Genomic DNA, 14272 nt, shown 5'->3' on the forward strand with positions numbered 1-14272 from the left:
AGAAACTCACAAATGTAGTGGCCTCAACATAAAACTCTGTTAATTGCTCACAAAAGCGGATCTTCCAGTAGTTACCTATTTTCCTGCATTTAAGTCCAAAATCCTAACCTCATTTTAATATAGTAAGCAATGGGATGGATTTGCTAAGAAGATTATCCTGTGCAGGGAAATGAGAAGCTAAGGTGTTTATTTTAGCTAAGGAGTAAAGACACTGAAGAGAGCTGCTCTGAAGCACAGTTTTAAGGGCACACGTTTTTTGCTAAGCAGTTCTTAGTGAATTTGTTGACAGCTGGACTGAAAAGCAAAGCTGCGGGTTGGTTTTAAAACTCAAAGCAATTTTTTAGGCTTCAGTTGTAGCCTTAAAAATGCACACAAAGGAGATTTATTTTCAGCATTAACAGAAATGCATTCACTACAAATGAAGAAAATGGTGTCAGAAAGTAGTGCTTGTAGTATGAGAAGCCACGTGAGCTTATAATTTCTCAAGTGCAAGCAAAAACGTGTGCTGACAGCTTAAGCAATGTGGAGTCAAAGACTAGCTGCTGCTGTGTTGTTCATTCCTACACTGCTTGTTGAGTAATTTGGTAGAAAAAAAAGGATAAGAGAATTCCAAACCCAACACTTGTTTTAACTGTAGACAAAAAAAGCACCTAGCAATCCCTGTATGACTGCTTCTGCAAAATTATGACAAGACAGTATTTGTGGTTACATGCTACAGTATTTCAGATTACCTGCACTGTAGGTAAAAATCAAAGTTGTTAGTATGAAACCATCAGACTATTTATCTCAAATGCTGCTTCTCTTTAGTGACAGAAAACATGCACACTACATTTCTCTGTTCTGAAAGGGGGAAAAATAAGGTGAAAACCCTAATTAGAGTTCTGCTGTGGGATGCACTGATGACTGGAATGAGAGCAACAGGCCACCAAGGTGACTAAAAAGCTGCAGTTGACATAGCTGAGTTTGTTCAGGTCTTAAGAGAATGCTTTGGGAGGACCTTACTGCTGTCTTCAGCAGCCTACATGGAGGACATGGAGAAGACAGAGCCAGACACTTCTTAGAGGTGTAGCAGCAGGACAAGAGGCAGCAGACACAAAGTAGAACATGGGGAATTCCAGTTAAACATAACAAACCTTTTTTTTCCACTATGACTATGGTCCAGCACTGGAACTAGTGGCCTAGAAAAGTTGTGGAACTCCATCTTTGGAAATGTTCAAAACTGAGCGGGATGATGGACTAGATAGACTCTGGAAGTCCCTTCCACCCTAGCTTGTTCAGTCATTTATAAACTGGTCAGCACAAGTGGCTCTGGTCAATCATATAGAAAAACACAATAATCTAGAGGCTTGGGTTGAAAGGGATATTTAAAGACCATTAAAGTTCCAGCCCTGTGCCATGGGCTGGTTATCACCCCCCCAGCTCAGCTGCTCAGGGCCCCATCCAACCTGGCCTTGAGCACCTCCAGGGATGGGGCACCCAGAGCTTCTTTGGGCAGCCTGTGCCATTGCCTCACCACCCTCTGAGTAAAGAATTTGTTCCTAATATCTAATCTAAGCCTCCCCTCTTTTAATTTACAACCATTTTGTCTTGTTCTATCAGACCATGCAGAATGTCAGCCTCCCTCCTGCTTAGAAGCACCTTTCAAGTATGGAAGGCCTCCCAGAACCTTCTCTTCTCCAGACCGAACAAGCCCAGATCCCTCGTGTGCCAAGCACACAATAAATTTGTTTTGTTTTTACCTGGTAATCCCCGAATTTTTTAGATTTTTCATTTGTAAAAGTGATGTCAATGTAAATCACAACAGTTTAAAACCAAAGTGAGGACTGAGAATGTTGCTTTTAGTAGCAGTGGCATCTTTATCTGGATTTTACATTAGTACACTAAGTGAGATGTTCTCAGTAGCTGAACTTGGATGCAAAGCAAAAACTCTGACATGGCATTTTATTAAGTTGTCATATCTCTTTTTGTCAGCAGTCATTAAAAACAATCTGTACACATCTAATCTAGCCAACAAAAATAGCCGTACAATTTAACGCTATATGCCCCATTTATATAGCTCATTATGCTCTGAAGTTGTTCCATTCATTGTTTTTATGGGGACATGAACAATTACCAGCTTGAACATATATTAAAAGTAACATTACATTCTGCTCTCAAAAGTACAAAAAAATAACACTTTAAATAGAAACTGGCTCCTAAGCTTAGACTGAGGCCTGTCAGGAAGAGAATTCCGCACTTCAATAGACAGTGCCTTCCACATCAAGAGCTCTTCAAAGTGCTTGGCAGAGTGCGCGAACATTACCCCACCTCATAGATGGGAAACTAAGGCACAGAGGTCAACTGCCTTGCTCACTGTCACACAGCGAGCGAGTGGTGGAACTAACAGAATGTGGGCTGTTCAGCTGTCCAGAATAACCACTGCATTGCACTGCCACCATTCAAGTGCAATGGCTGAAGCATTTCTGAGGAGCAAAACTCTTCAAGAGTACCATAAACAGAAAGGACAACTCAGAAGCAAAGGCTTAAATAATTTCAACTCAAACCAAATTTGGTATTCAATAAATCAAAATGCACTTACGGGGTTGGTCACAGATAAAGTTATACATTAACTCACAAAGAGAAAGTTCATTAGATGTAAGAGATAAGGCATTATCTTTGCAAATAGTACTCATTATCCTAAGCTTGACAGTAATTCAGGTACTGCTGACTCCATCAGAGAAGTAGTAGTTTCTGATCAGCAGACATCTTAACAGCAGACATCTTAACACTGTTCTTCAGCCAGTAAAGTACAATTCCCTAGAACATCACATGGAAATGCAAATAAGGGGTCAAGTAACTGCCCAGGAGCCATGGATTTGTGTGAGGCACAGAAAAAAAACAGCTTTACTTGCTAGTGAGGTATGGACTAAATGGTGGAGAAATACCAACTGATAACAATAAAAGAAGTCTAAAATAAATAAGGTCAAGAAAATGGAAATTCGCCACCAAAAATCACCAAGACATGTTCAGGTAAGATTATGCTGCTGAAAAGTGTTAGTCAGTCCTTAAATGGGGTCTAGGAGGGGTGAAACCAGACTCCACTCCTGGTCACACTGCTGAATTGCCTTCACCTGTGCTCCAACAGCTGATCCAGTCCTTGCCTCAGGTGATTAATCAGTGGTTCAGGCCATGACTCAACAGTTCCCACACAGATGCTCATGAGTTGACTTATTTACTGACACAGACTCCTGGCAGGATTCAGAAATATATACATTTTAATTCTAGTCTTCACTAATTCAGTGAGAAGGAACTGTATCTTGGCTAGAGTGAGACGATTGACTTGATTCCTGGGCCAGCTGCATGTGCTAATCTGGATGGGAAGATCCTGCTAAATGGATTTCTCCATTTTGCCCTTGATGAGCATGGAGATGTTCTATTGCTTCCTTGGAAAGGGTGATGACGTGCATTTGTTCAGGCTGAGCAGTCTCTATTTGGTTTGCCATCACACTGATGTTTTGGATTTGTTCCACTTGCTCCTGCTGAGCTGAAAGCAACAAGTTTTGCAACTGCTGTGGTGGCTGAGCAAGCAACGTGAGGTTAGTAGCATGCCCTGTTGCCATATTTGGGGCACTTTCTGCAGCAACAATACTAATGCCTTGATTATGACTAGGCATGAAGTTTATATTATGCACTGCATCTGCAACCAGCAATTGAATTTCCTGCCCTCCAGAGGTGGCAAGTTGATATTGCTGCAGCTGAAGAATATTTCTCACTTCCTCTGAATTAGTGTTGGTGCTTGGAGCAGTGCTGGCTTCTTGAAACTGCTTCTCCTTGCTATGAATTTTCAAGTGAGACTTCAGGTTGTCCAGACGAGCAAACTGCAAACTACATTCTGGGCAAGAAAAAGGCTTTTTGCCTGTGTGTAAGATGCAGTGTCTTCTCTTAGCGCTGGAATCAGAGAAAGATTTTCCACATATCCCACAAGAATATGGCTTTTCTCCCCTGCAAAAGAACATACTTGATATCATGAAAATATTTGCTTTGAAGTGCTGCTTTATGCAGCTTAATACAGAATAAGAAACTGAAATGATTATTTTCTTTTGCCGCATCATAAACACGTAAGAACTATCATAAGAACACATAAGAACATATCAAGTATTCTCTGTTTGACTTTCTATTTCTGTTCAAAATCATGAACTGCACAATGCTTTCATTTTCTTTTGCTACAGAAAGAAGACAACTTCAGTTCTGTCCTAATACCAGAGGTACAAACTGCTACTGCGTCTTGACAAGGATGCAACTTACTTGCACAATTGTAAGCACTACAGTAAAATGTTTATTAACAGCATTAGCTTTAAAATTAAAGGAAATCTCTAGCTCCTAAATTGCTGCCTATCTCATATGGACAATAAATTAGACTGGAAATATATTCTTTTACATAAGGCTCACAGCACTTCTCCAATTCACATTGGAAAAGCCTTTATGTAATACAGCTTTTACCCACGCCAACATCCTAAGTAGTAAAAAATGCGACAGACTACAGGAAAACCGGAAAATGCTCCAATAATCTTGTTACGCTATGGCTGCTATTTTGCTGTTACATATTTACAGTACAAAGTTTTGCATAAATAACACAGCAATAAGTACATCATCATTAAACAGACACAATGCACAAAAGAAATACCTTCAACACCTTACTACACTAGTGTTGAACACCACTTTCTACTACTAGATTAAACAAAAGTGTCAGTCTTTAATCATCCATCCAAAATGCAAACAAGACTTGAACACTCTGTAACTGAACAAGCACAAGATACAGGTATCAGAACAGAAATCATATTTTTAAAGAATGTAATGAAAATTAGACATAGTTCACCTGTGAATTCTAATGTGAGTCTGAAGAGAACTTTTAGCTGTGAATGACTTGCCACAGATTTCACAAGTGAAAGGCTTCTCACCTATCAAAAAGAAACATGACATCAGTTCTCATTTAGTACTTAAAAACATTTGAAAGGTTGTTTTCCAGAGGGTGGTGGCACGGAACAGCCTGCCCAGGGCAGTGGGCATGGCCCCAAACTGCTGGAGTTCAAGGAGCATTTGGACAGTGTTCTCAGACATAAAGTTTGAATACTGGTTCATCCTGTGTGGAGCCCAGAGTTGGACTCAATGAAATCTGCAAGTCCCTTCCAGCTCAGGATGTTCTACGATTCTATGACATTTCACTGTACAAAATTATTAAGCATGTACAGACAAATGATCATGCTTCTGCCAATGGTCAGTATGGATATCAGAAACTGAACTCATTAGTAAGGGTATAGCCCCATATACCTCATTTATAAGGGTATAAAATGTTAAATGTTAAAGGTACATCACTCTATGAAGACAGACAGCCGGGTGATCCAAGCCCGCAGGGCAGCAAAAAATGTACCAAGGCAGATGCAGGTGCCTGAAGTTGGTCCACATGGAACACAGAATCTTGAAAAACACTGCCCCTGAACTAGCAGACAGCACCAGGCTCACGTGGAGCACTAAGCCTATCAGTAAGCCCATACTTCCAAACCCGAAGTGTTTTATCTTAACAAGTCAGACTTCATCCTAGACCTGCAATGCCCTGAGAATATGTCCCATGTCCCTTCCCTTGGCACTGGGGTTGGAACTAGACCATGTTTAAAGGTTTCCTCCAATCCAAGTCATGCTATTTATCTAACACAGCTGGAGAAAAAAATAACTTATGTTGGATTGAATAAATTGTTTTTGTTGTTGTTTCGACTGCATTTGGAATTTTTGTGTCTAATTGAGTAGAAGCAGAGTGACCAAATTAAATAACAAAAAGCTTAAAAGAAAACAGATATTACCCAGCAAACCAAAGCTAATTCACACCACAAGTTTTCTTTGTTGCATGCAACATCTTTAAAAGACTAATTAGGAGAATCTGGATCACTACCATGGTAACCCACGCCACCAAAGCACAATGAAACTCGGAATGGGGCAATAGCCAGTTTTCAATGAAGATTCACAGTGAATTCTGGCAATGAAGATTTTTAGAACTGCAATGCTTACCAACTTTCCTATGAAAAGAGGAGTAACTTCCTTAAGTTATCTGTGTTCTTATTAAGCACAGTGCTACAAAACTGCAGCCAAAGCAGTCATATCAATGTTAACATCTGACCTCCAGGTTCCTTGGGATTTTACTCCTTGCTTTTGAGATGGAACAGATCAATTTATATTTCCGCATTGACAATATTGGCATCTGGCCTCTTTTCTGGAAGCAATATCGACTGCAAATCAGTTTCTGCTAGAATTCAGTGAAATAATGTCTTTGCAACACACCTTGCTACCATGACGATCCTTCTCATTTCTCACCACCACGTTCATGTCCCATTACATTTATAGAGCTTTATCAGCATCGCATACTCTTATGTCAAAATGAACTGTGCTGTCCTCAAGAGAAAATGCAGTATTTCTAAGTATTGCAAATAAACACAAGCCTGGAAACAGAAAACACCCAAGAACACAAGTTCTGACCTTATCACAGTTTGATGTTGTATACACTCTACAAGTAATATAAGTAAGAAGAATCCAGCTTTGGGAAGAAACTATTGCCACTGTTTACAGCTATTTTAAAAGAAAAAAAAAATACAAGTAATTTATGCACATACTCTTCAAAGAGAAGTATTCTAAGAATCTTACGCTTTGTCATCATCAGAGGTTACATCAACACTTTTATTTGATGTTTCCCAGCCATTCAAGTACCACCTTGCTTTCAAAGTCTTAGAACATTTTTTTACATCACTTGCATTAATTTATCCCTCCTAGCCAATCTATGGCCAGAATCTGGCTTACTGCAGCATAATAAAACAGTAAACTGAAAAGACTGTTCTTATGGTCAGCAGCGTTTCCTCAAGCATCCACCCCCACAGACTGGAGTAGGGGGACGTACACTCTTCTACGACGTGCGCCTTCTGTTACTACATAGCTTATGTCTAGCCTAACAAATGCTGCATGTGGCTACCCAGATAAACTAAATTCCCACTCCACGATTTTATCACAGGAAAACTAATTGACATCTTCTGCAGCAGGTTTTCTAAGGGAAAAAGAAAAAAACAAAAAACAAAAAAAAAAAACCCTTCCTATAACAGGTACCGCTTCTGTGCTGTTGTAACACAAGCTAAATTGTGCTTATTATGAACTCCTGATATCTTATCTCCTAATTTGAAACAGGCACCACAGTGCACAAGCATAGCCAAAGCTCTACCCAGAGAAATAAGCGTCCCTTGCCTCATATATGGTTTTGTCTGTGTTATTTCAAGTGAAAAAAAAAAGCAAAACCAACACAACAGCAGACATTATTACCTGTATGCGTTCTTAGATGTTTCTTTAACTGAGCTGCATCCATGAATTTGCGATGACACTGGTTGCATTCCGGCAATGAACGGCCTTGTCGCAATAATAAAAAAAGTGTCAGTGCATAAGTGATCCCCTTTATCTCTTCTGTGATCTTTGTTAAAGCACTCTCCTGTAAAATAACCACTTTGGTATAATACGAAGATCAAACAAAAGGTGATTCACTGCCTTGTCTCTGTCTTGTCATACAAACCAGCAGAATGACACACCCCTATTTCTCTATTTACTCTTAGCATAGTGAAAGAGGGAACTGAGAACTATTTCCCCCTCAAACATACTTTCTCTCTCAGCATGTATGCAACATGGGCTGCAGGGCTAAAATGTTTTATGGTAAATACAGCACAATTTTTAAACATCAGAAGGGTCTTCCTCAATTAGCTACCTTTGTAGACATTCCATTTATTATTCACTATTCTGTTTTTTCAATCCTATCCATTGTTACGTTGAGATATCACGTATCATGGTAGCAAAGCCTATATGCATCACTGAAGAAGAATATTCAGCCTTAGTTGATCTTTACAAGGACAAATCAGCACAGACTGTCAGCCAGCTCTTAAACTAAAGCTCGTTATACCTGTATGTACTCGATAATGGCTCTTGAGCTGTCTCTTTTGGCTGAAGTATTTCCCACACTGATCACATGTAAAAGACTTTTGCCCTGTGAAGAAAATCACTTATTAAAATGCAACCCACATCTAACATAAGTATAAAAAGGAAAAAAAAATAAAATCAACACACATGAGAAAGGGCAGAAATACTTCTTTTTCTACAAAGGCGTATTCTTGCAGGGAGAGTTAGCTTTGCTTTGCAATATTTACCTGTATGTAGGCTCATGTGTTCCAGAAGAGAGTGCTTTGTTGTCAGAGCCTTATTGCAGACAGTGCATGTGTATGGCCGCTCTCCCGTGTGCATCCGCTCATGGACCTGAAGAGAGTGCTTCTGGGAAAAGCCTTTGCCACATTCACTGCACTTGTAAGGGCGCTCTCCTAAAATCAGATTTGTCAGCGTAGATGCATTACTTCTCAATAAATATTCTAAGCTGATAGTGAGACTCACTGGAATCTAGTTTCTACATAAAATGACTTCTTAGAAGTGATAAGGAGAATGAAAAGAAAGAGAAAAGCTTCACGTGGCAATAAAATTTATTCAAGTATTGCCATATTACTCAAAGTTTGAATAGAGAAATGATTACCTAAACTGGAATCAACATAAGATGTGAAGGCTATGAAGCCTGTTGGTAAGAATAAAACAGCAGAGAGTTTCAGAAACACACCATAACAATTTGGATTGGTGCAGTCTTCTGGGCAGCTCTTGCTACAGACAACAGCCCACACTTCAACAAGTGGCTCACACTGTGCAACAGCGCTAAATCCTCTACTGAAAGAGACAATCTCTCACCGCTTACCTGTGTGACTTCTCTGATGAATAGCTAAAAAGTGATTATATTTAAATACTTTGCCACAGTCTTTACAACGAGCCTCAGAACCCGTACGTTTTCTTTTTCCATCAGTTCTCTTTGCCAGTCCTTTTTCTTCCTCTTCACCAAGAAGTTTATAATCTTTTAGTTTGATTGACCTCCTTAGCCTACGTTTGCTGTAACGGCTCTGAGCACTCTGCATTCCTTCCGTCCTGGGATCACAATTCTCATCTTTCTCAGCTGACAGATTGGCAGCAGGTTCTGATCCACCAGCAGGTTCTGTTTCTTCTGCATCTTTCCTGGATGCTGGATCTTGTTCACTGACAACTATTCCTTCTGCTGCCATGTCTTTTTTCATAAAGTTTTGTTTATTTTGCATCGAGTTATTCTCCTTCAGCTGCACATCTTCAGCAAAATTTGCTCCTGGTTTTTCCTCTTGGACAATATTGATCTTCCTCGGTCGCCCCCGTTTTCGCTTGGGCAGCTCTTCACTTTTTTTGTCACCTGCACTAAGTGCTACAGAGGTGCTGCTGTTGGAAGGGATTGGCATTGTGTCTCCGGGGCTGCGGCTGGCCTGGTACTCATTGTAGGCCCTCAGCAAGTCGTTCACCTTCAGGAGCTGTGCAGTAGCTATAATCTGTTCCGAGCTTTTCTCAGTAGCATGGATATAACCCGTGTAAATAAATTCCAGCAGTGCTCCAAAGGCATCAGCAACCATTCCCTCCAGCATGTAAATCGACTGCCCTATGTCGCCCTCCTCTACAAACATCATTGAAAAGTATTCACTGCTGGCAGCGAGCAAAGCTTTATGGGCTCTGAATTGCACATTTTCCACTATTAGAGTAATGTCACAAAGAAAATCTTTCTTCCTTTGTTCTTCAAAGTTAGCTAGAACGGTATGTTTGTGAGTTTTGGAGTGGATGACGACCAGTTTCTCAGAAGGGTCAGGAGACATTTCTGCCATTTTTATTGTGTATATGAAAGGAGGCACCTGCAAGGACAGAATAAGTTAAACAAATCTTAGAAGTCAGTGTTACAAGACATCAAATATCATTTTGTTCATTAGTCAAGAGAGTTCAACAATTTCTGAAGCAATTCTGAAGCTTCTGAACTGTTTGTATAAAGTCAGCTCTAATGCCGGCAGAAATTTTCTTCTTCAGAATGTCTTAAAATCCTAACAAATGACCACAGGTAGCTTCTTCCTAGATCAGTTACAGCCAACTGTTTCAGCTGTTTAGCTCTAATGTACCACGAACTGTATGGCCACCCCTTCTGAGAACTCCTCTTTCAAAACTAGAACAAACAGAACTCTTTGTTCGCAGCTCCTAAGCAGAAGCAAACAAACAAACAAAAAGTCAACCACAGCCACATTGCTGTAGATGCCCTATTTTGCCCTGAAATCCTGTGATTGTGAATAAAACATTACCAGCATTGGTTTGGCAGAACTCCGTGCCCTCCTGAAAGCTGATCTTTCAGAATGCTCACCTTCTAAGCTTCACCCTATGGATGTTGTTTTTGTTTTCTTAAGATCTCTGTCGAAAATAGGGCTGAGTATGCCAAACGTTAACTGTTATTCTATCTTTAATAAACAATGAAGATCAAGCAATTTCAGAAGAAATGAAATGAAAATGAAAATACTACGGAAGACCCATGCTAGAATCATAGGATCATAGAATCACAGAACGGCCTGGGTTGAAAAGGACCACAATGATCATCTAGTTTCAACCCCCTCACTATGTGCAGCATCACCAAACACCAGAAAAGGCTGCCCAGGGCCACATCCAGCCTGGCCTTGCATGCCTCCAGGGATGGGGCATTTCCTGAGTGTCAGCTGAGCCAAAAGTGAAACTACTTAACTATCTGCCACTTGAAGTTATAGGTTCTGTATTTTAGACAGAAGTACACCTATGAACAGTGCTCAGTGAAGGCAGCAGCTCTGACCAGCTGCAGGAAGGCTGTACGAAGCATCACACAGTAGGCTCAGATGACACCTAAGGGTGAGCAGAGCAGCTCACAAGCCGTTTAGCTCCAGTCACCAAACAGCTCATGCCGAAGCTAAAGCACAGTCCCATGCACAGCTGAAGGGACCCATGAAGCCCACCCAGCCCAGCCTGACCAGAAGTTACAGCATGTCAGTGCAGGCACTGCCCAAGCACCTCTTGAGGAGAGGAGCACAAACACCAACCAACCCTCTGGTAGCCTGGCCCGGTGTCTGACCACCCTCGTGGTAAATAACCTTTCCTTAGACCCTACATCCCCTATCCTCACAATCTCCCCCGTCGGGCGGAACCTATGCGATGGGCTGGGATCACAGGAAGGAAGGACGGACTTCGGCGTTCAGTGGCGGAACGCCGCTCTCGGGCACGCTAACCCAGCACACCGGGGTCAGAGCACGCACGGGGCTGCAGCCGCACGGCCAGCAGCGCCGCGCCCAACGCACGCCTCCCGGCACAAACAACGCCCGCAGACCCCGTGCGGCGCGGGCAACGAAGGGGAGCGGGGCCCACGCCGAGGAAGAGAAGTGGCCTCAGGGTCACCGCCGCGCCCGCCTCCCGCTCGGCCCCACGCTAGGCCCGGGCCCGGCCGCTCCTCCCGAGAGCTCGGGACCGGTGCGAGGCCGCCGGGGCCGGGCCAGCACTCACCGCTCCGCCGCTACCGCCGCCGCCGCAACTTCCGGCGCCGTGACGTCGGACGGCGGCAGCGACCGCCCCAACAGCGGGGCCGTCGGGTGTAGGTGGGTGCGGAGAGAGCTATAGCAGCACGCTTGGAAGGAAAACGTTTTATTTTCAGCTTTAAGTTTAGCGGTGCTGTAGGCATAACAGTTGTCCCGGCGGCATACAGCTCCGCTCCGCGGGGTAAGAAAGACAGTACCTGAAAAAAAAACCAACAAAACAACGCAGTCCGAACTAGACAAAGCTTGGGCTGGTGTCTTTCAGCGACAGGAAGGTCTGCAGCTTGAGGTCAAAGCCGGGCGGTCGGTGCTGGGGCTCCGTGTACTCGCGCTGCATCGCCCTCCCCAGGTAGGGGATGAGCTCGCAGTGCTCGCCGAGCCGCGCCAGCCGCTTGCGGTACGCCTGTCTCCTGTGCACCGGGCTGCGGGCGTTGTGCGCTGCGAGAACAGAGAGTCCTGCGTGAGATTGCGGCTGCGGCACGGGCAGTGATAGCACTGAGTCTGCAGCCGTGTCTCGTGCGGGTAACAGTGCGGGAGGCCTCCAAAGTGGAACACGGGAAGTTCCATTCGAAAGTGAGGGAAACAGATCCCTTCCAAACCCTTCGATCCTGCAAAAGGGTTAATCAGGGGTGCGTGCAGTCGTCCTGAGCGCCATCTGGCAGCTCAGCAAACGTAGCATGGCCATATTTCCGTGTGTAAACTAATCCGTTTGCCCAGAGCCAGGCGAGCTCCCCATCATTTTTGGAATTTCTGCATCCTAGCTCAATTATCTATGACCTAAATATTTTGCCCATAAAAAAATCAAGAGCTGACTGTGTATCTCCAGTATTTCAGAAGCAAGGAAGGAAGGAAATGTCAAAGCCTCGTTTACAGTGAGGACAGTAATGCTTCTTTCCTCTTAACTCTGCCTTAAAACATATTTTTGGGGTATATTAGTGCTGAGTGCCACCCCTCAGAGTATCTATTGTTGTTACATAGGCAAAGGGCAGTCAGAGGTTTAGGACAGACAAATCCTAACCATTTCTTCCTAGGAGATGGTATTTTATATCTCTTAACAAAGACTGAGCAGCACAAAGAGCTATGGAACACTTCAGCCCACTTCAGCTTTAAAATGTAAACAGCCTTATTCTACAGGTGTTAAGTCTGAAGGGCACTAAGGCACTACTATAGGGATGTGGAATTTCTTACTCCTTTTCCAGGAGTAAATCTCTCTTCATTTATAATTGATGACCTGCACTTTCTCTTCTCAGGTAGCGAAGGCAATACAGGATTGTTAGGAAAGCTGCAGGAGCAACTAGACCACTGTTTCTTGTTCTCTATTTGAATGTAAAATAAGAGGGTGCAGTGACATTTCTTACTTCAGTTAGAAATGGGTTTGAAACATTTACAAAGGGCCCTGACATGAAGCTTTTGAATCATGTTTTTGAACAGGAACAACAAGAGTCCTTTGAGGAGACAATAAGTAATGCTATATTTGCAAAGGAGGTTTTTCAGTATACTAGAACACTATGTCTTAAAGTTTGAAACAGTTCTGCACAGTCTTAGAAGGGGAAAACCTGTTTTCCTGGATTCCTGTGGTCAAAATGTAAGTACATGAGAAGAGTTTTGTTGCATAACATTTTCACTTCATCATCTGATTTAATAATGCAACATATAAGAAAAGCATTCCAAGCATGGACATAATTATATTAGGAGCTGGGCTAACAATAGAAAAAAAGACAAAAAAAAAAAAAAAAAAAAAAAAAAAAAAATATTTTGTAGATAAAGCAAGCTACAGTATAGAAACATTTTTTTCTGGTTCAAAGACTGTACATTTATAAAGGGGCTTGTATGGTGCCTATGCTGCTCAGTGGTCTTCCTTAACAAAGCTACACTAGCAAAAGCCTGTGGCAGTCCAAGAAAACCGTGAAGGGCTCTTGAAGCTGCAAGGGGAAACACTGAATGTGAAAAACTGCAGACATAATAAAGATTGCAACTATCTGGAAATATAAGGAAAAAGTTATGAAAACAAAAGGCAAATCACCAGACAGATTGGCTCATCAAAGCCAAAACCGGTGGGCTGAAGAAATCTCTGAGTATACTGGAAACCAGAGCACTCTGAAACTCCCAGATAATATTTCAGGAGTCCTCAATCACAGTGATTTCAGTCATTTTAAAGACAATTCCAGTCGTTTGAGACTAGTTCCAGCAAATCTGGTGCAACCTAGATAAATAATCTTTTTGTTTCAAAACTCGTTGATCCATGTTAGGAATATTATCAAGACTACTGGGTTGTTGGTGATAAAATGTTATTCAGATCTCATTATTTATGAGCCTATCTATCTGCCTATCCTATTTACCTTATTTTTCTCCCCGCTCTATGCATGTTCCCCAGAAACTTGGCAGTGAGTACTTAACCTATACTACAATGGTATTTTTCCATATTGGGCATTAAGAAAACAATAGAAATTAATTATCAATGTTGAATCAGATGATTTACTGCAGTTATTTAATTTACTACATTTTATTTTATACACTACCTTTTAGATGGCAGGCCACAAAAAGGAGAGCAGTTCTTCTTACACTTAGAAATGGGAACTTTGGCTTTAAGCATCCTACTTCATTCAGAGCTTTTATTAGAGAAATTGCTACTCCCTAAGGAAATAGAAGTTTTGGAACACCATCACAAAGTTTTAAAAGACAAACATGTCAAAATCCAGATCCTGTTGTCAAGCAAATCTAAGTATCTAAGACGATATCTAATGATAAAGCAAACAAACCAACCAAAAATCCCCAGCAGGTGAGGTTTAGGTTAGATATTA

The 14272-nt window shown here is 41.9% G+C and overlaps 2 protein-coding genes and 1 long non-coding RNA gene across 13 annotated transcripts in view; 1 reads left to right on the forward strand and 2 right to left on the reverse strand.

Annotated features, from left to right (window-relative positions):
• Positions 1 to 1927: 1927 nt before the first annotated feature.
• On the reverse strand, positions 1928 to 11471 carry ZBTB24 (zinc finger and BTB domain containing 24). Of its 10 annotated transcripts, none has more exons than XM_042811843.1 (7): positions 11443 to 11471; positions 8789 to 9791; positions 8202 to 8369; positions 7958 to 8041; positions 7333 to 7416; positions 4856 to 4937; positions 1928 to 3981 (listed from the first exon to the last, which is right to left on the reverse strand). In XM_042811843.1, the coding sequence occupies exons 2-7, from the start codon at positions 9762 to 9764 to the stop codon at positions 3345 to 3347; spliced, it is 2031 nt and encodes a 676-aa protein (XP_042667777.1). In that variant the 5' UTR covers positions 9765 to 9791; positions 11443 to 11471; the 3' UTR covers positions 1928 to 3344. The 10 variants fall into 10 exon arrangements, 6 of the variants coding, with proteins under 6 accessions (XP_042667777.1, XP_042667783.1, XP_042667770.1 ...); XM_042811849.1 differs by lacking the exon at positions 11443 to 11471 and adding an exon at positions 11069 to 11194; XM_042811836.1 differs by lacking the exon at positions 11443 to 11471 and adding an exon at positions 10227 to 10446.
• A 9-nt stretch (positions 11472 to 11480) lies between these two features.
• Positions 11481 to 14272, forward strand: part of LOC122156788 — an 11534-nt gene continuing 8742 nt past the window's right edge. The window contains exons 1-2 of one of the 2 annotated variants that reach the window (XR_006167657.1): positions 11481 to 11534; positions 12903 to 13056. This is a non-coding gene — a long non-coding RNA (uncharacterized LOC122156788). Of the gene's footprint in view, positions 11656 to 12902; positions 13057 to 14272 lie in introns of both variants that reach the window. The other variant, XR_006167656.1, reaches the window with a different exon arrangement.
• The window catches only part of AK9 (adenylate kinase 9), a 57367-nt gene continuing 54801 nt past the window's right edge, over positions 11707 to 14272 (reverse strand). The window contains exons 36-37 of the mRNA XM_042811820.1: positions 13991 to 14105; positions 11707 to 11909 (exon numbers count right to left, since the gene is read on the reverse strand). Coding sequence (XP_042667754.1) covers positions 11707 to 11909; positions 13991 to 14105 — 318 coding nt within the window. The remainder of the gene's footprint in view (positions 11910 to 13990; positions 14106 to 14272) is intronic.

Source organism: Centrocercus urophasianus, unplaced genomic scaffold, assembly GCF_019232065.1.
Source record: "Centrocercus urophasianus isolate 14NV4802_14NV808 unplaced genomic scaffold, USGS_Curo_1.0 seq_10, whole genome shotgun sequence".
In the NCBI taxonomy this organism is placed as follows: domain Eukaryota; kingdom Metazoa; phylum Chordata; class Aves; order Galliformes; family Phasianidae; genus Centrocercus; species Centrocercus urophasianus.